The sequence below is a fragment of the Lampetra fluviatilis genome, chromosome 7 (genome assembly GCF_964198595.1).
Source record: "Lampetra fluviatilis chromosome 7, kcLamFluv1.1, whole genome shotgun sequence".
Lineage (NCBI taxonomy): Eukaryota > Metazoa > Chordata > Hyperoartia > Petromyzontiformes > Petromyzontidae > Lampetra > Lampetra fluviatilis.
In genome coordinates, this window is record NC_136281.1 from 11,453,110 (window position 1) to 11,473,926 (window position 20,817).

General features: G+C 44.9%; 1 protein-coding gene across 1 annotated transcript; it reads right to left on the minus strand.

Annotated features, from left to right (window-relative positions):
• Positions 1–4,579: 4,579 nt before the first annotated feature.
• On the minus strand, positions 4,580–20,447 carry LOC144933282 (polypeptide N-acetylgalactosaminyltransferase 18-like). Its single transcript, XM_078857976.1, has 11 exons — positions 20,240–20,447; positions 17,537–17,732; positions 15,335–15,501; positions 13,038–13,224; positions 11,552–11,749; positions 10,994–11,108; positions 9,525–9,710; positions 8,161–8,298; positions 7,220–7,315; positions 5,908–6,066; positions 4,580–4,717 (listed from the first exon to the last, which is right to left on the minus strand). The coding sequence occupies exons 1-11, from the start codon at positions 20,445–20,447 to the stop codon at positions 4,580–4,582; spliced, it is 1,788 nt and encodes a 595-aa protein (XP_078714102.1).
• Between the last annotated feature and the right edge of the window lie 370 nt (positions 20,448–20,817).

Consider the following 20,817-nt stretch of genomic DNA (forward strand, 5'->3'; position numbering starts at 1 on the left):
CACCCCACATCACATCACCCACCCCACATCACATCACCCACCCACCCCACATCACATCACCCACCCCACATCACATCACCCACCCCACATCACATCACCCACCCCACATCACATCACCCATCCCACATCACATCACCCACCCCACATCACATCACCCCACCAATTTATTTTTTTGATTTAGTGCCTTGCTTAGCTTTCCTATCATTTGTACTGCTGTGTTTTTGTATTTTTGTTGTTGTAACATTTGACCCGCCCCTGCTGGACATATAAACGTCATAGGTCATTGGATTCCTCCAGTTTAAATAAAGATTGTGATGTGATGTCACTTAGGTTAACAGTGCTCCTGTTATGATGATGCTAATAGGGTAGAGAGTACCTGAAATAATGGGCCAATGTTCTAGGCAATAACTGTAAGAATGTTGATATCACTGAAGTTCCTGCTGCCTTTTGAGTTCTGTGCGAATGGGACAATAATGCAGGTGACTGCCACCTAATTATCATCGCAGTGGTGGCCTGTAATTCAGCCCTCTGGAGGTAGCGAGGGTTGGCGGATCACACAAATGAAGCGAAACTCTCTTCCTATGGGCATCGAAGAGCCATGATAGCCTGACTTGCCCAGGAGAGGGCGATACAGCAGAATGTGAACTTCCTCTGTCCCGTCTGGATGGTATTCGGTATTGCCCCCTCGCATGCGTGGGTTCTCTCCAGGTGCTCTCAGATGTAAGCATTCATGAATTGGCTGATAACACCTTCATAGTTTAAAGGACCGCAGATCTTGGGGTGTGGGAGAAGGGAAATGTTGTGCCGGGATCACTGCCTGGCTGCTTTTCCAACTTGTGGTTCCCCGCGCCTCTGAGTTGCTCTCTCGAACCTGTGCAGCGCTTTGAAGTTATTAAAGCTAAAATTATTAGAATTGTCCCCTGCGGAATCCAACCATGTCCCCCAACTCCACTGATGCTGGGGCCTGACAAGCAAAGTGCCGACATTCTCAATCATACACGCTGTGACCTACCAGCTCCATTTGTTACTTTGACAATTGAATATTGGATGCTCATCAATACATTTGGCTAACTTCCCATACTACTGTCGTGCCATTGTTGGGCAGTATGGTTATCGCCTTTGATTCTTACCTTCAGTAGCGGACACGTGCCAACAGAGGGTGCTGGACAGGATAGGTGGGATGAGTTGAGCCGTTGGGCCACCAGGGATACCAGACCCCAAGAGGGGTGCTGGGGGGATGCCGATATTCCAGGGCCCCCTAGAGAGTTCGAGAAGGAAGGTGTGGCTAGGGGCGGAGAGACCCTGAAACGGGTATAAAAGCCGGACGCCTGAACGGGTCCGGCAGTCATCGTCCACCTTAAGACCTGAAGACCAGGGGATCTGAAGAGCCACTCTGAAGACTGAAGCGAAGAGCCCAAAGGGCAGAACCCGAACCCCTGGCTGGGGTCGGGTTCAGAGCTTACCAGTCTAGGGTAGAGCTATAACCAGAGTGAGGGCACATTAGTCCGGAGGGGCTACCTCCCTCGGGTATCGGGTGTAAGGGGCCGTTACCCCTGTGTGTTATGGACCCTGAGGTATTAATAAACATGTTGCCTCCAGCAAGTCTTGCTCTCCCTGATTACCCACTACACTACCATTAACCGCTACTGCTGCAATCGAACAGGCTTGTAAATTACCGTTCAGGTGGCTCAGTGGCAGAGCAAGTGGCTCACAATCAGAGAGTTGCGAGTACATATCCTGGTTAAGGCGGCTGACAGCCCATCATCCTTCCGGGGTCACAAAATAGGAATCACTTTGTTGGGTATTCAGCAGTGGTTGTCCTATGGAAAGACTCGCCTCTGCCATACGACTGAGGAATTTCCACCAGGGGCTCACAGCTGTAAACAGAAGATAACTTCTACAATATTCATTTATGCAGGAAGTAACTGACTTATTTTTGTTCAATTGTAATTACAACAATACAGTACATTTCTGCACACAGTTGACATCAGCAATGATTACGTTTTCCCAAGCCTGGCCAACAACTTTGGAGTTACGAAGTCAGTCTGACCATCGGTGCTCAGACTGTTCATCTAGACTGAATTCTTCTGCGAGACCATTGCTTTGCACATATAATGATCGTGTTAAATCTTTATTTTGAGATTTGTCAAAAAAATGAGTCGTCACTTGTCATTCATGCAATGTAACGCATATTAACATTGGAAAAAAATATATTAAACCTTTTAAATACAGAATTTCAGATAAATGTAAGACACAGCAGCAATTATTTTGATCGCAACAATATAATAATCTTAAAGTAAAATTTCATCAAGTCACCCAACACAAATATAATATATATTTTATGTAAAACTGTATACCCATTAATGTCAGGCCAGAATTATATTACTTCATGGAGTAAATGGCCGTAAATGTTCGCATTGTCAGATATATTGACACGATTAGTAAGCCCTAAAAATCCGCGGCGCACGCCTGATCGTTTTGTTGACAATTCCGAGATTTTCACAATTTGGTTCAAAAGCGTTTACTGTACAGTTACTGCTCCAAGGTGCTGGAACCATATTTTGGTTCCTCTTGGGATCTCCATTATGCTGCCATATCTGGACTTCCTTAAAACAGTGGTCGGCATCCAAAAATAACAGGAAGAGGCATTTTTTCTTCAAATTCGGTTAAAAACACCCCTCAATAGTTCAAGAGCCACAACGCGTGTGAATACGGAGACGGTGGTTCCTTAATAAATGACGTCGTCACGAAGCAGCAGTTCCTTAAAGAGCCGCACGCGGCTCCGGAGACGCAGGTTGCCGCCCCCCCGCCCGCCTTAAACGGACCCCATTGAGATCAGAAAGATTCAAGTATGAATGTACATAATTGTGTTTCAGAAAATATTATTATCATGCACTTTTATTTTTAAATAACGTATGTATAACTGCTTTGCTGCCGCTGTTGTCTGCTGGCCAAGTCGCCCTTGGCAAAGAGAGGTACAGCCCAGTTGACTTTAATCGAGTAATCAACTTCTGACAGAACTTTTGGCTTAATAGAATACTGCAATAATTCACGAATACATCAACTTCACATATAGGAATCGTATGATCTGCAGGGAATGGGATGGGCACTGCATCCACAATCTTCTCTTTATCCACAAATCAAACTGAGGTGTTTGGCAAAACTTTAGTGCAACACTACCAGGGCTGCCTTGCAGCAGAAAATGACATCGAGCATTTAGTCTGTCTTGGCTTTGCTAGGGAACAGGGTGAATGCAGCAGAGGCTGTGCATCTGTTTTCCGCAGATGTTAGGCACGAGGAATTGATAATGGTTTTGTCAAGATCTTGAGTAGGTAGCAGTGCCTTGTAGTTGATCATGACCCTCTGTGGCAGTGTTCTTCACCATGGGGGTGTTGTCACGTGTTGTGTATTGTCGGGGGCTGCACGTCAGATCCGCACTAAAGGCCACCAGGGACCGCCAGTGGCCCGTGAGCCTTGCAAATAAGAACGCCGCTCTATGGAACCACTCTGTCTCTACTCTCTCTTTCGTGGCCTCCTCAATTCCCAAATTTCTAAACTCCAGATGATTGAAAATCCCACTACCTGACTTTTCACCGCATCCATCCACGAGATCACATCCCCTCAATACTCGAGTATATCCACTTGCCCCCAGTCTGATCCCGGATCAATCTCTGCTGCCCCCATTTTTCTGGAAATATCTTACTCCAGCCATCTATGCTGTCGGCTCCCTGCCCCTGTTCAAGTCCAGGCTCAAGACCTTCCTCACCTCCTACACCTATGATGGACTGCCTCTCTCTATAAGTCGAGGGAGATGTGGAGGAGATGAGTACCTGATTGGATAAAATAAATTTGGGGCCTGGAATTTCTTGAATAAATTAAGTCTGTGGGAAAAGGGAAACGTATAAGATGTTTCCACTAAAAGTGACGGGTGTCATGAGCATGACATGATTTAACTTAACTTCTGTGATGACGACATCCAGAGGATGGCGTGGGGGATTATAGGGAACATGCATTAACTGAGGGATTGGTTGATCACGAGGTTGAGATTAGGACCATTTGCAAAAGTTGCCAACCTATGTAGAGCAGTTTGTCATTCAAGAAACCTCGTATACTGAAGTTGACTTTCAGAAGTTAATTGGTGATCTACTCCATAGAGATGATGATGATAGTAGTAGTGTTAAACAGTGTTATACAGTCCACCTTAGCCATAACAACTTTTGTTAACACTGCAGGGAGTTTTACTTTCTGCTGTTGATAAAACACAACTTACGTACAATTAAACGATGTATATATTATTAAAAAAAATATCCAAGCTGCCTTATATACTGTTTGGTTCTTTCGGTAAAGTCAGGTAGATATAAAATAAAATGCAGAGGCAGACTGTTTAACAGACTGTTTAACAGTCTGCCTCTGCAGACCATGCTTTCCCACCTGATGTTGGACGCTTGTGTTGCACCCAAAACGTCGTGATTTATTTTATTTTTACCCACGTGACTTTTACCGAAATAACCAAAGATTATGGATTCCTGCAGTCACGAAAGCTTCAAATCAAGACTGCCTTATATACACATTGCACTTTCTATGATTTCTGGTAATATGCCAGAGTCCACTTCTGGCCAGAGCAGGGCTGCAACACTAAATCGACCCCATGTTCCTTAGTGATGTCATCTACGATTTCCATGCACTTTGTCTTGTCTTGAGATTTCACCTGGCCATCCTGCGCACCACAAACACAACACGGAATACATCCGATTAGAAAGCGCAGAAAGCTTTGAAAGGAGTCCTCCTGCTCTGTCCCTTTCCGATGATCCATCTGATGGACAAAATATTACTGGATATTAATATATCCTATGCACGTGCTATCCATGAAGTTTATGAGTTAGTGATCGAAAGGTTACAACGATTAGAATACTTGTGTCTTCTGGCAGGCTTCATATTTATTCGTGCTTGAAGTGCATTCTCAATCGAGTTGAATTCCGTACCACTTTTAAGGCCCCGACATTCATATTCACTTTAATATGTCGTGAATGGTGTGGTGGATGACCACATAATACACCACCATGCCCGTGTGTCCATATCCAAATCTTGCCAGAGCCGCCTTATTAGTCACGGCTCTGCTCCGGCTTAGCCTCCTACACTCATGCTCAGCTCAGGCTTTGAGTCGCTCAGTTTGCTTCCAAGGCGAGTCGATGATCGGCTCAGCCGTGGCTTTGGGGCTCTGGCTCAGGCTCGTGGGGAAATCGCGAGCGTGGCTAAGGGACCACGGATGAGTGCCGGTTCAAGTTAAGCGTGGTATCGGAGCTGGCTCACTTGAAATCAGAGGCAAGCCTAAGTGAGCCGAGCAAGCTCACTTGCGAAGAGGAGACGCACCGTATTCTGAGGGGTAAATAAGGGACACGTTTCCCTTTCAAAGGAATGGAGGTTCCCTTTATGGGCGGGTTTTCCAGTTTGTTTCATTTTACGTGCAACAGAGAAACGCTCTATGATAAAAATAGGACGGCTGTTTACTTAATAGTATAATTAAAAATGTCGAATACCGTACAGCATATGGCCTTTGGAAAAAAAAAAATTTCTTTATCCACCGCAGAACAAATATTGGTATAAAATATGAACGTGTAGGTTTTCGTTGCCGGTTGTAATCCAAGAGCAGTTTTGCCTGGCTGGGCTGCATCTTCTGGAGGTGCACCAGGTGTGTTCACACTGCTAGACCGTTTGCCTCGCAGTCTTCGGACTCAGCTGGACAAATCCCCATTGGTCAGCACCGATGGAAAGCGCTCTACTGCCTGCCGCAGACACTCATTTCTCTAAACCTGTTGGATCCCTAGTTAAAGATGAACGTGCAGGCGTGTTTAACCTGCGTCGTACAGCATCTTACACGTGTGGCACATAGCGTCAACACGAGCTTACCTCAAACAGCAGGAATCGCCCTTGATCCGCAGAAACGTCGATATCCAACAGAGACAAGTCCTCTCCATTCTCAGAGATGCCGACAGTCGTTCTTCCTTGCTCCGAATTGGTGAGCTTAAACCCGACGATGACAAAATTGGAGGAGGTTTGGACGACCAACTGCAAAACAAACCGCACGCGGGTTTCCGGTAAATGATGCGAGATGAGCCGAGGGCGTTCCGATCAACAACCTGCGTCGCGGTTTGGCAAAACTGAGCAGAACAAGGCAAATGTGACATAAATGGTTTCTATTACACGTGCTGCTGTGCGCCTAATTCCTGACGTGGCTTTCTTTGCCCCACCTATCGAAGACGGGCATTCCGCCATCCGCAGATGTGGACGTTGCAATGCAACTCCCACCTCAAACTCAACCACCGTCGTAATACGACAACGAAGGCTCCGCGGTCCGACACTCATAGCGACGATGTCGCTGCTGCCCCTCGGGTGGAAGCCCCCAGCAGGCGAACTCTCGCTCAGGCACAGAGCCACATCGCCGTGGAACGACCTCGCAGACGCGCGCGAACGAAGCCCCCAGTCGCAACTCGTTTGCATCTTGGGTGGGAACTCGCACCGCGTCTTCAGCCGTTAGAGCCAAAGAACGTTCAATACGAGACCCGGCCGTGTGTGGCATCTATAATGCGTGACGTGTTCGCGAATGTATTTGGGTGCGTTATGCATCGTACAAAAACAGCAAGCTGTGTAAGTTTTAGGTTTGAACTGCGACGTGCTTGCTGTGGGCGAGTAAAGAGGCACCATGGACACCCTTGCAGGCCAGATATTCTACCTGAAGGAATTTCCAGATTAAATATTAAAAAAATAACGCGAATCAAAAATGTTAAGCGCTTTGCATCGGCATGAATACAGAGATGAGCACATGGTATGGTGTGTAGGAGGTGATGATGCATCTTATCAGTGCCGGATTAAGCTAGGTCGAGGCCTGTAGCATATGTTGTTATAAAGGGGCCCTAAATAATACACATGAATATTAAAACACAATTTTTACTTGCATAGTAAAGTAATTGTATTTTTTTATTTGCTATACAGCCAGATAATACGACAAATTGCTAACCTTTAACACCCAGTCGTTCATAAATGTTGAAGGCAATATAGTACTATAGTAATAAAGCAAGTGCATAATCACTGAACCGGATTTGATATTCTTGAAAGCATTTAACGCGGGGCCCTTGAAAGTGCGGGACCCATAGCATGTGTAGCGACTTTTGCTCCTAGGATAATCCGGCACTGCATCTTATACATTAGAAATTCGATTTACCTGGGGTTGGTATCCAAAACATGGGTAAACTATCGGTTTATTTTTCTCTGGGTTTCCTCTGTCCAAGCATACATCTGTTCTTTTGCTGTTTGTCAACTGCACAATTGAAATAAAAACATTGTCAAGCATAACAAGTACACATTAACATAACACATTTTCTGTGTACAGTCTTGTAGAACTGTGATTGTAAGCTCTATCCGAAATAAGGAAGCATTAGGCACGATGTATGTTGCTGCGATATCAACATTTTCACGACGTAACATTGTGGATATAATTTGCCAGAAATTTTAAATTGCATTGAAGTCCACTCAATATAAGTGTGCCTGCATATTAATATTCGCAACTTCAAAATCTACAGCACCTATATCCTATATGTTAATTTGGTAAATTGCAGTCAGCATGGGATTTCTGGTGGCTGACGTTTTGTTTAGAACGAATATCTTATCCAGTGTCATCGTGTGCACATTTGGCATGCGCTCCATTCTTGTAGCACCAGGTGATCGCGAAGGCGCTGCCTTTCACAGACACAGTGTGCAGTGGTTTCGCGGTAGGGGGCGACGTAGCAAAGCCCAATTGATTTTGTGGGCAATCTTGTATAAATTCGACCGTGACGCTGGCACACAATAGCCGACTATTTTCAATTGACGTCGCGAGATTTTTAACGTCCCCTGTGAAGCAGATGTGCTCGAATTTCATCATCAATACCCCCGCAGAAGTAACCAGGGCCGCCTGCCGGGATCGAACCGCGAACCTCTGCAACAACATGCAACCGCTGGGCCACATTACGATCCTTCACAAGCCAATAAAGTTTAGAATCTCATTATTTATTACATAAAAAAACACAATGCACTCCATCTCAACGGCAAACTTCATCGGCCTTTTAAGTGACATAATGTTTCATACGCCTCGCAATAAAAATCACAAGAACGAACATTACTCACAACTCCGTAGCGGACAATTTTATGGCGGAGCTCGAACAACGGGAAGACGTTTTCCAGATACCATTTGAAGCTCTTGCACTTGAGTAGGGTACGCAGAGCAACTCGTTTGGATATGTCGCCAATGTCAATGCCAGAGTTCTGCAGAAAAACACGTGATCAAAGCGTGCTCATCGTGTGCTGCCACTCCTGTGCCTAACACGATGACGATACGGTGACAGTGAGAAGATAAATCCTGCATATTAAAGTTTGACACGGGTGTGGTACACGTCACATGCTCCCAATCAAGTTATAGAAAGACAAATTATTATCAAGACACGTTACGCCTGGCTTCTGTAGTCCACAGAATGTAAGTTTGTAGTGGTAACTTGATGCACTCATTCCAGCTCTTAGAAAATGTAGAAACAACATTTATCAAACACACTGCATTAAACAACAAGAATACAAATCACAAGGGGAGTCGAGCAAAGGAGATACGCTCTCAACCAAGGATATTCACTGCAGCAGTCGAAAATATTATTAAAATATTGGGGGGAATAAAGGCATCAACATACAAGGAGAAAGTATTAAGCATCTTATATTTGCTGACACTACTTGAGAATATTTGTACAAGGCAGAGGAAAGTGGAAAACAAATGGCAATGTGCAGTGGACACCTACAGGCTATCTGATGATGATTTTCTGACAATAAAGTCATCGGAATAACCGATCAAAATCAACTACAGGAAATGATCGCGAAAAGCCTCAGGAAGAAGGCCACAAAGTGGGGCTCGAGATAAGTGCGAGAAAGGAGGGTTGCTTGCAATTTTGCACGGCTGGGAAACATCGATCTGCATGTCGAGGAAAGCTGCCGAAAGCGGATGGAGATGTGAATTGTGACACAGAGAGGTGGACGAGATTGTGCTGGAGTACTTTCGGAAAGCTCAACTTGATAGTGAAAAGCGACATGTCAATGTGCCTCAAGACGAACATTTTAATCAGTGCGTTTCTGCTCAGACGCAAAGGTCAGAGGTGTGGACATTTGTGAAAGAAATTAAACAAATGCTGCAAAGTGTGCATGCACTCATACATGCTTGTAATTACAGGACAGAGGAATAAATGGATTAGAGAACATACATAAAAAGGGACTTTTAAAATTGTAGTTCAACCAGGTGAGACCTCGTGTTGGTATTTGAGAAATGTGGCCTTAGGCAGGACACGAAGATGCTAACATCGGAATGGCAATCAAGGGAAAAAGTGCACCCAAGAGGAGTAAAATATATTGCGACATCACCAGACCGCGTGGGACGGTGAGAAGTTGGCGATTGCTGCTGCCGATGGCACTTTTGCATTTATGTTTTGCACAGATGCGGACACGGTTGAGCTTACTTGAATCGGCACACCCCAAGCCATGTAGACCATCCACTTGTATTCGTCCATCCAAATCTCGGCGACACGCAGAGCGTTTCGCCGCATGTGGATCGACAGGTCCGGCGCGTAGGGCTTGTAGTATCGGGCGATGTGAGCCACGCGAGAGCAGGGCAGGATCTCCACTCGACCCCCGCACTGCCAGGCCTGCCGACACGGCGTGACGCAGGCCCACGAGTGGGCAGTCAAGGGTTACACTTCAAAATTAAGAGATTAAATAAGCATTGCGTGAGTTAAATGTGTCATCTTGAGATCGTGATGAAACCATATTCAGAACTGGAAGTCGGATTTCTGGGATTGTTGTGCATCGAGATAACCACCATCATAACACCACCCTCCTACCTTTAAAACGCACACACACTTATAACCCTTTTCCACTGGCACATCCGGGCCATCACGGTATAGGTGTTTTTTTCCCACTGGCTAATTCTCATGCCGAGCTGCAATCAAATCCCTGTGCGACTTAGATGTGCCATTGGAAAAGACGCACTGGAGACCGTTGCAGCAATTGCCCTTGACACTTCAAAACCGATGGCTTATTTTTTGGTGGGAATTATAAACACAAATGGCCATAAAAGCACCTACCAGCAGAATGTGAACCACATGAGAATGGGGGCACGTTTAAGTGTACGCACGTATAATTTGTGTCGCCCTAGATTCGACATTAACATTTTAAAAAGGTAACTTGTTTCACTCAGTAATCCTATATAAATACAACCCTAAGCTCAAATTTTGTGCTAATATTGAGGGATGATAGCGACTATCTCTCAGATCAACTTCATTCAGCAATATATGATTGATCAACCAAACTCTGGGCTGTTTTCAACGTTCGGGATCTCATCAGCAGAGCCAGCCTTGTTAAGCCACTAATTTTTTTTGTTGCCAGACATTGATGACACATAAATCACGGATCAACACGTCTTTGAACATGTCTATATAATAAGTCCTTATTTATCCAGGAGATATTATTATTGTTATTAAAAGTCCAATTACTTTTCAAGAGGGTCCTGCAAATGTTTTCTGCCAATTTATTCTGAGTGTTTATCCAAGTGGGAGGAAACCGGAGCACACGGAGAAAACCCAGGCCTTGCACAATGGGGCAACACTCTTTCCCCGTACAGATGGAAACAGATGGAGATTCGTCATCCTGCTGTACAGCCTTTCCCGGGCGAGCCAGGGTTTTAGAGCCCTCTTCGACGCCCATGGGATGGGAATTTCATACATATTTTTGTGATCCACCAACCGTCGCCTTTACAGTGCTAGATCGGAGACCTCATGCATCCATCCCCACGACCGGATGGATGTCCATCAAAAAGTGTCGAGGCGCTACTTTGATGACGTGTCTATAGCATTCAAATTATCGTCATTATGAAATGTGCACTCATGATAGCCAGACCACTTAGTTTACATGCATGTACGTGTAAACCTACCCTTATTCCCAGCTCCACATTCTCTCCTCCATACACCAACATGCCTTCATCCAGGAAGCCAATTTCTTCCAGGTAACTCTTGCTGGCTGCCATGCAGCCCATCACGGCAGGGCTCCTGATAGGAAAATTACATGGTTGTGAAACGCACGCATAATCTTCATGCTCATTGTCATCGATGCTGGACAGAATAACAATCGCGGTCTCCTTGTTACGAAGTTGTCTTTGGGTTCTTGAAATTGATGAAAACTAACGTTTTATTGCTGATAATATAGAGCGTGTGGTTTTCATTTCCCTGCTGCTGGTAAAAAAATGGGGGGGAGAGAACACACAAACTCCACACAGAAAGGCGCTCGAGTCAGGAATCTCCCTGCGAGGCACCAACGTTACCAATGTGCCATCCTGCCATCCACAGTGAATTCCACATGCACACATCGTGTTGCATCGTCCCAGTAACCACGCCAATGCTGGGCCTCCATTGCCATGTGGACCAACGTTGGTCCAACGTTGGCCCAGCGTTCCACGTTTACTGGGGTGCCGCCTTGGTGCTTCATCTCATACCGGATGGGGGCCGTGGGGTCGTTGTTAGCGATCCAGTCCGGAGGAGGGCTGTTGTAGACGGCCCAGAGCTGCATATCGTACGCTTGTGCTTGCGATTCGAAACGATTGACCAGGAAACTGTCGTATAGTACTTGGTCGAATATCGTAGACACGATCACCCTCCGGTTTTCTTTTATCCTTGCCAATATAGGCTCCGCCCTGTAACGAAACGGTGATAAGGGAAGTCATTAGTCACTTGATTACAATGGTGGAACAACGTTTTGGGAGGAGAGGAGGACACGGGGGCTCACGACAAACAATGCTGTCTCTGTCCACGTGGGACCCCAGGCTCTGAAAAGAGGGGTCCTAGACTCACACAGAGACACACAGGCTCACACCGGGACCCATAGCCTGACACAGACTCATAGACTCACACAGAGAGCTATAGACCCACAGAGTCACAGAGACTCATAGGCTCGCATTGATCGTGAGTTCACGATGTGTTCCACCGTTAGTTGTTGTGCGCTGCAGTCGTATTAGGAAATTATTTTATTTGGTGGTGGTATCCTTGATGAGGTTCGTATTCGGGATGACGTTTGCGTTTTTCAAATCATTCCTCCACCAGGGTAATGTAACATATGCCCTTTGAAGGCCTTCCAATGCTGCAAGGTTAATTGGGATTGTGTTACCATACCTCACCGCGCTGGTCAGTGCGGGATGGTGAAGTGGGTGGTTTAGATCTCATCGCCAGTGATGCTCGCCATGGCCAGGAATCAAGCGCAAGTCGCCTGGTTCATAGTCGAGCGTACTCAGGGCCGGATTAAGATTTTGTAGGCCTCTGGGCCTTCAGGTACCGTGAGGCCCCCAGTAATATTTTCAAAAGGAAAACAAAGTTAAAGAAAAATGTAATTTATTTTTACAAAGCTAACAACAAATCAAATTCAGCATTCACAAGTGAAATAACTTTTCACTTCATTTCTGGAGGCCCTCCGGCTGGCGGAGGCCCCTGGGCTGCAGCCTCTAAAGCCCCGTGCCTTCATCCGGCCCTGGGCGTACTAACCACTGCTCATCCCACACACCGCCGATATTGTACGAGTTAAAAATAGCTTCTGTCCCCAGCAGGTGTCTAACTGGAAGAGTTGCCTCCTGTCAAATAAAATAAATGTTCCAGCTTGAAGTTCAGCTTCGGGGCTCGTCAAGGTGACGTGACATTGCAACAACGTGACAAGCGAATAACTGCGTGCGAATTTCACCGCCTGACGATTTCAATCGCTTGAGACAGGCTCCATGAACAACTTTTTCGACATGCGTCAAATTCCAGTGAACACTCATAGTTTCAAACGATCACACGGAGGTATTAGGTCGCCCTTAAATTATTTGAGCGGTCCAGGCAGTGTGGATGCGTCGTGGGTTTTGAAAAATGTGGGCACACTGCGAGATTAATTAAATATTAATTTTAAGAAATGGGTGCATAGTATGTGTGTGTGTATTTGTGTGTATCATGTACCAGCCAACCGGGAATTCCACGTGCCCATCCATAATTGCCACAACGGATCCAGAAGCAGCTCTGATGCCGGACACACGGGAAGCACTCAATCCGAGTTGTTTTTTGTGCCGGATGATCCGGATGGTGACGTTGGTCCGCTCCCTTGCAAACTCCTGCACCTTGTTCGTCATCGTTTCCTGCAGTTCGGCTGAGGAAGAGACGCCAATAGATGGTCGCATCACATGAGCAGCAGCGTCTAGCTGTATATAAAGGTCACTGGAACGTGTTGAAACAACGAGAACCCCTCGCTTCTGTACACCCAGAAGTACACGTGGGTGCACCACAATTAGTCACTCGGTAGGTCGCGTGTGGTGGGGTAAAGTTTGGTTACTCCCACCTCTTTCAAGATATCTCATCAGCGTGAAAGAGTAGGCCACATACCTTCTAAAGCAGAATCAATAGCTCTTCATGTTAGTTTATTTCATTAAGACGATTATTTATCTCAACTGTATCGATTATTAATCTCAATTGCATCTGGTATCAACGCTTATTAGACTTGCGCCACCCACCGATTTTTTGTTATTGTACCAGGTAAGGCCCACTGAGCAATGTAGCTCTTTTTCAGAAGCGACCTGGCCACAAATGATAGCTTCTACGAAGTGCCTCATCATGTGGACATTTATAGTAGCCAAATACTCGAAACGCGCGATGTTGATTCGAAATGTGGAGAGAAAATCTACAAGGACCACGGGGAGAGAGAGACACGCAAACTCCAAATATACAGCAGGCGTCAGGGCCGAGATCAAACCCACGATCTCCTTTATATCAGGCGAGGTAGTTAACATCTCGCCACCGTGGCGCCCAAAATAAATTTGAATATATTATGACAAGGCATCGATATGTTTGCTATTTGTTTACTACTTTCTTGTATGCGACTGAGCGGCTCGCAATCGGAAGGTTACGAGTTCAAATCCGAGTCGAGAGTTGGCTCAGCTTATCATCCCTCCAGGATCGATAAAAAAGTACCAATTTAAAGGCCAATAGTAGTTTGCCCTAAGCTTAGACTCACCCCCGCCATAGGAATGGGGAACTTAGGGCGTTAAATATGTGCACCGCCTCAATGCTCATTTGAGCAGAAAATCACTTTGAGTATAATCAAAGTGGAAATTATACAGAATGCACATCAGAGGACATTAACACCCGTCAAGTCAACGTGTTTTAATCCCATAATGCAGGTGTCTGCTTAATACACGACTGAGTATTAATAGCAATACACAGCTGAGTGAAGGCCTCTCCATGCCATCTTGTCCATGGGCGTTGTTTGACCATACTTCACCATGCTGGTCATTGGGGGCGAGTGAATGTTACGGGGTGGGGTTGGGGGGGGGTGAGATAACTCACCATTGATATTAGCCGCAGAGATTAATCTTTCACTATTAGCCGAAACGCGGCGAGGCTGACTTGAAGTAGGGGGTTATGGGAAAAAGGCACCACCACTGGAGTACGAGATATGCTTATCCATAACAATCCTAAATTATTGTACCCTATACTCCAAGCATCATATGAAAAGGTTTGTAAGCATCAATGGGATAAAATAAGGAGCGGGGGGGGGGGGGTGGAAGTGCCGAGCCAAAATAATTCCCAAAGCAGCGTTCTGGATACTGATCAGTTGTGTTAACGAGTGACCAAAATAACTCTGTGGCCTACGAGGAGCATTTATAAAATAAGGGACTTTTCGGACAGAGAGACAGAGGGGATAGTGAGAGTTGGAGACTCTACGTTACACCATGGGGCCTAATGAGGATTACATTTGTCGAACTCTTTTCTGATGACCAGTTTTTAAATCAGCGTATCAATAGTTACACTAATATGTGCTATTGGGAACCACGATGGTGATATGTTAACTACCTCGCTTGATATACAGGAGGTCGTGGGTTTGATCCCGACCCTGACGCCTGCTGTATATTTGGAGTTTGCACGTCTCTCCCTCCCGTCGTAGCATGGATTTTTTTATCTTGGTTCTCCGGTTTTTCCCCTCCATATTTAGAATCATGCATTTATATTATTTGGCTGCAATACATTTACACGTGATAAGCCAAAAAGTTGAGCTATCATTTGTGGCCAGGTCGCTTTTGAAAGAGAGCAACATAGGCTCAGTGGGCCTTACCTGGTAAAATAAAAAAAAACAGCAGTTAGTAGTCGACAAACCCTTTCAACGATGAAAATTACGACTATTAAAATGAACGATTTTTTTTTATTTACATTAATACGATTTAAAAAAAAGACAGTGGGGTCGCAATTGCATTGAGAAGCCTTACGCAGGTCGCTCTTGTCGTCGACGAAGATGACCTCCTTGAGCAGGTGGGCGGGCGTGTTCCGCACGGCCGAGTGCAATGCTCGAAGCAGGATGGACAGCCCCTCGTTGTAGAAGATGAGCACCAGGGTGAGGTCCGGGAGATCCGAGGGATACTGCTTGGTGCTGCATCTAAAACACATAGAGACCAACACACACACACAAAGACAATAAACTAAGATTCCCCCGTATAGCCTGAACAGACTGTTGGGCCAATTGCTGCTTGCGAGCACCTACGAAGGTCCGCACGGCACACGAGGGGGTGGGTGGCCAGCACGATGTCCGACCGTTTTTCTCTCCCTAATGGTGATGTTTATTTCCACACCGCATCCACACACACATAGAGATCGGCACGAAGACAAAGATCCCCCGTATAGCCTTAACAGACTGCTGGGGCAAGTTCTGTTCGCGAGCACCTATGAAGGAGACCGGCACACACATACAAACAGTTCAACAGATGCTCTACGTGCGTGATGTCGGTTGTGCTCGCTCACTGGTTACTCTTGGAAACCAACATTGTTTACGATAAAATTTAATGTAGAAAGTTTTTTTTGTATCCTTATAGGTTACCATATGGATACAAATGTCATCGTAGTTATTTCATATTGGCAGATTCATACATGATCATTCACCAATGACTCACATGTGTGATATCATTTCACACATTTAGAAATAACCTCACGTGTGCCATGGAACATCGCCACGTACCCCCATGGGGTCTCCGTACCCCCGGTTGAGAGCCACTACTTTAGAGCAAACGTAGGAGCAGAGATACCCGTTGGGTTGCGCTGAATGGTAGCGTTGATTCTAGATTTGAAGCTTTCGTGACTGCAAGGATTCATATTCTTAGGTTTTATTCGGCAAAGTCACGTAGGTAAAAAAAATTAAATTTTAAAAAGTAAAATAAAAATAATGATTTTTATTTTATTTTACTTTTATTAATTTTATTTTTTTACCTACGTGACTTTACCGAAAAAACCTAAGAATATGGTAGCGTTCAGTTAATGTGCTCCGCATCTCTGAACAATTCACACTCGGAGGTTGATTTCATCCGGACGATGTAAGGTCACCGGGCGCGGTCACTGTGAAGGGTGCTTAGACGTTTAACTGAACGTGACTCAGGGATCCCTGGGTGTGACACTGGGAGCGGTACTCAAAGGCAAATTGCGAGCTGGGGAGGCTCGTGACGGCCATCGGCATAGTCAGGGCCACAATCACCTTGAACCAGAATCGTCTTGTCGGGTGATTGTGGTTCCTCGTGCAGCAGAGAGTGAGAGCGAGAGAATGGGAGAACACTCGGACATCACTTGCTTGCGGAAAGAAAGAGGAGTAGATTTGGCCTGGCTGGCAGGTCTCGTTACATTGCACGCATTCGGATTGGGTGTTTGGGATGTTCTATCTTGAATTGTGCGCTTGGTAACAAACATTTTGACGTTATTAAAGGACTGAAATTATAAGTGCCTTAGGTGTTGGTGTGGATGTCTTAGTCCATGTGTCATGTTATTTAATTCGGAGTATATCCCGCTGACGAATTATTTTTTACTTTATTGAGACGTGGAATATTGTAATTGCAAAAAAACTAAAACACCCCTAGAGCAGTGGTTCTCAACCGTGGTTACCCTGGGGCTACGTGGCAATGTGCCAGGGGGGTTTTGCGAGGTGATTTAAAACTGTGTGAAATTATATCATACATGAGAGTTATTGATGAAAAATCGCGTATGAATCTGCCAATACAAAACAACATTATAAATCCATATTGTAGCCGAGAACTATATAAAATAACTTCATAAACTCATAGATGGTCAACAGTGTTGGTTTCAAGAGTAACCAGCGAGCGAAAACAAATTAAGCCACGCAATTCAGAGCGTCCGTTTAATTATTTGTTGTTTTTGCTCGCAGTTACTGGTCGAGTTAGGATACCTCACAAAATGGGCAATTGGTTAAAATGTTGATGCTCGTTATTCATACATTCATTTCTTAGAACTATGTTGGGTCAGGCAAGGGGCGGGGGGGGGAGTACTCGGTTGAAACAAAATTCAACAAGGGGATAGTTCAGTAGTCAAACAAACTTGAGAAGCACTGCTCGACAGACAGCGAGAATCGTTCATTAGAATTCTGTTGAATGATCATGATCTACGTACACCACGAGGTCGATTTTGTTCCTCACCCTTGCGGTCGGTAGTCTGGGATATCTCTGTCGAGAGGCAAGCGGTCACTCAAGTATATATTGTAGCCGTAGTCGAGGAAGCCGGCACAGACTTTGCGCTTCTCGCGGAGAGTTAACTCTTTCCCCCATTCTGAAAAAATCACCGTGTCCGGCCGGGAGATCCACGAATTGCCGGAGCAAATTGGTTTCTTCTTATCTGCAAAAAAAAAAGAATAACAACAGGCTGAGTGCATTGTTGAATGACAGACCAATGACAGCTTGACAACGACTGCTACGAATTGCGTTGAGAGGCCCTCATTCCACAAACTAGAAATATCTCTCGTTGGTTCTTTCGGTAAAGTCACGTAGAAAGAAAAAATAAATTAAACAATAGCATAGGACGTAATTCCTGCAGTCACGAAAACTCCAAATCAAGTTAGAAATATCTCATTCGCCATATAAGGGCATTGTTATCCATACTCGTTGGTTCTTTCGGTAAAGTCACGTCGGTATAAAAATAAAATAATAAATAACATATCACGACGTTTCGATCGCAACACAAGCGGTCATCCTCAGGCGGAAAAAAATAATCCAGCAGTTTTACAACAAGGTTATATTTGATAACCAACATCGTTTTACAACAAGGTTATATATGATAACCTTGTTGTTGTTACAACAAGGTTATAACAAGGTTATAACAAGGTTATAACAAGGTTATATATGGTAACCTTGTAACAGCTCTCTCGCTGGTTCAGCAGTTCCACTGCTGGATTATTTTTTCTGCCTGAGGACGACCGCTTGTGTTGCGATCGAAACGTCGTGAAATATTTTTATTTTATTTTATTTTTCTACCTACGTGACTTTACCGAAAGAACCAAAGAGTATGGATTCCTGCAGTCACAAAAGCTTCAAATCAAGAATGCAACTACTTTGTTTCATCAAACCCATGCATGTATTAACATGATAATTTTTTACCGATTAAGAACCAAAGGGTACAAGGTTGAAGTAGAGGTTAAGAACCACTGGTCTAGAGCACGCAGCATGTGCCCTAACCGACACAGAGTGCCCACTGCAACACCACATTACGCTGTGACATACATACGGGAACATACACGCGGGTGTTGTATCGCAGAGATGATATAAACCATCAGCCATTCACATTTTTATACTGTATATATATTTTAAAAAATCCATCAGGTTCCATTGTGGTAAAGTGCTGTCTCCAACTCTGATTATCCTCCTTCTTTCTCTGGCCTATCTCTGTGCTCTGAAGAAGGCCCTTTGCCCGTAACGTCACCTATGATATATTTGAGAGCGCAGTGTTGGTGATGAGTGTGTTTGCATTAATTGAGCTTGTGCACCACTCCCAGTGCAGCGTCTCTAAATAATTGTCGCAAATTTTAGTGAAGGTATTCGACTAGACATGCGGATTTTATAATCGTTCAACCAAGAAAGGCCATTGAATGTCACTGCTTTTAAGTAGCTGACACCACGACATCAATGAGAGCACTGCTCGATCGTCACGAACCACGGTGCATTCATCCGTTTGTTCACAACGTCGCAGCAGCTTCCACGCTCTAGCGAAACAACTGTAGATATAGCTAGCTGGCTGTCGCCTGATGAAGCTAGTTGTAATTACTGGCGAAACGTCATACTCAGATTGCAAATGTTATGGCTTGGCTCTCCAACAAACCAGTAAGCTGTACTAGTGACGAATTGGCACGTTCTGTTTACGTGACAAACCATACTAATTGTCTGTGTCGGGTGGTGGCGGGTTTAACGACACAATTATATATTTACGCGATCTAACCCTCCCCCCCCCAAAAAAACCCTGTATATTGGAAAATATAGACACAGCACAGATGGAATCAAAATATAGCATTTCGCGGCACACGCAATACCGTATTCAAAACGAATCCACATATCAGCGCTCTGAAAACTCGAATACGTTATCAATCAATCTTCATTTCCCGTGCCATGTATCGCCCTCGATGGAGTCGGCTTCGGTGAGCATTACAGCAGAACGGGAACGGTAGACGGACGGAGGGGGGCACCAGTGCCGGATTAAGCTAGTGTGGGCGTGTAACATATGTTATAAAGAGGCCCGAAATAAATAAATTACTTGCATAAAGTAATTGTATTTTTCCATTTGATATAGTCAGATAATACGACAAATCGTTAACCTTAAACACCCAGTCGTTCATAAAAGTTGTATAGTACTATAGTAATTGAGCAAGTGCAGATCCACTGAACCAGAATTGATGGCTTGAAAGCATTTAGTGCGGGGCCCTTGAAAGTGCGGGGCCCGTAGCTACGACATATGCAGCTACTTGTGCTCCTAGGATAATCCGGCACGGGGGGGGGGGGGCACGGGAGCTCAAAGGAGTGCAAAAAAAGACAAAAAGAAACGCTCTCAGCGGCAACTGTTTGCAAAATATCGTGCAACCTTGCGCAACGAAGGGCATAAGAAGGTCATACAATAACATGTTATTTCCCTTCTACGTGACTTTACCGAAAGAACCAAGAATATGAATCCCTGCAGTCACGAAAGCTTTAAATAAAAAAATGTTAAAGCAAACTTTTTTTTTCTTCTTAAATTTTACATTTTATGGGAAGTCAAGTCTGAATATATATCCTGCGCAGACCACGGAATATGTGCAAGACACGCGGACATTCATATATGTGCAAAAAAGACAGGTAAATCGCATTAACATTGTAACATACCTTCGATTAGCTTCCCCAACATACTCTCAATTTCATCCAGCTGTTCGGCTAAAGGTTCATGCATCCTTTGCTTTTTCGTTGTGGCATGGTCTGCCCGAGTAGATAATGCATTGTTACACGTGTTGCCAGAGAAGATCCAGTGAAAGTTATAGATACCGAATATGAACAATGCTAGCCACAAAACACGTAACTTCACAGGTGATTTCATGGTCACACTTTGTCGATTTCAACGGCAACTAAGGCTGCTGCTGTGTCGACACCCCGCATTGACATTGAGAGTGTCACGTAATACACGCCACCATATATAGCCCATGTCCTCAAAGCATGTCGCAATGTCCCCCTCCTTCCGCTTTCGATCACTCCCGATCAACACGTTTTACGACCAATTCCGAGATAGCCGCAAGACAAAGAGACGGAGCGAATTTTTTTTTTACAAAACGAGGCAAAAAAATATATTGCCAAAATGCAAATATTTGATCGGGCACAAATATTTCATTTTGTGTTTGTAACTCAGCTCACGCATTCTTGCGTGGAACAGACGAGTCGGGGCAGGCTGTGATCACAATAGTATGCCCATA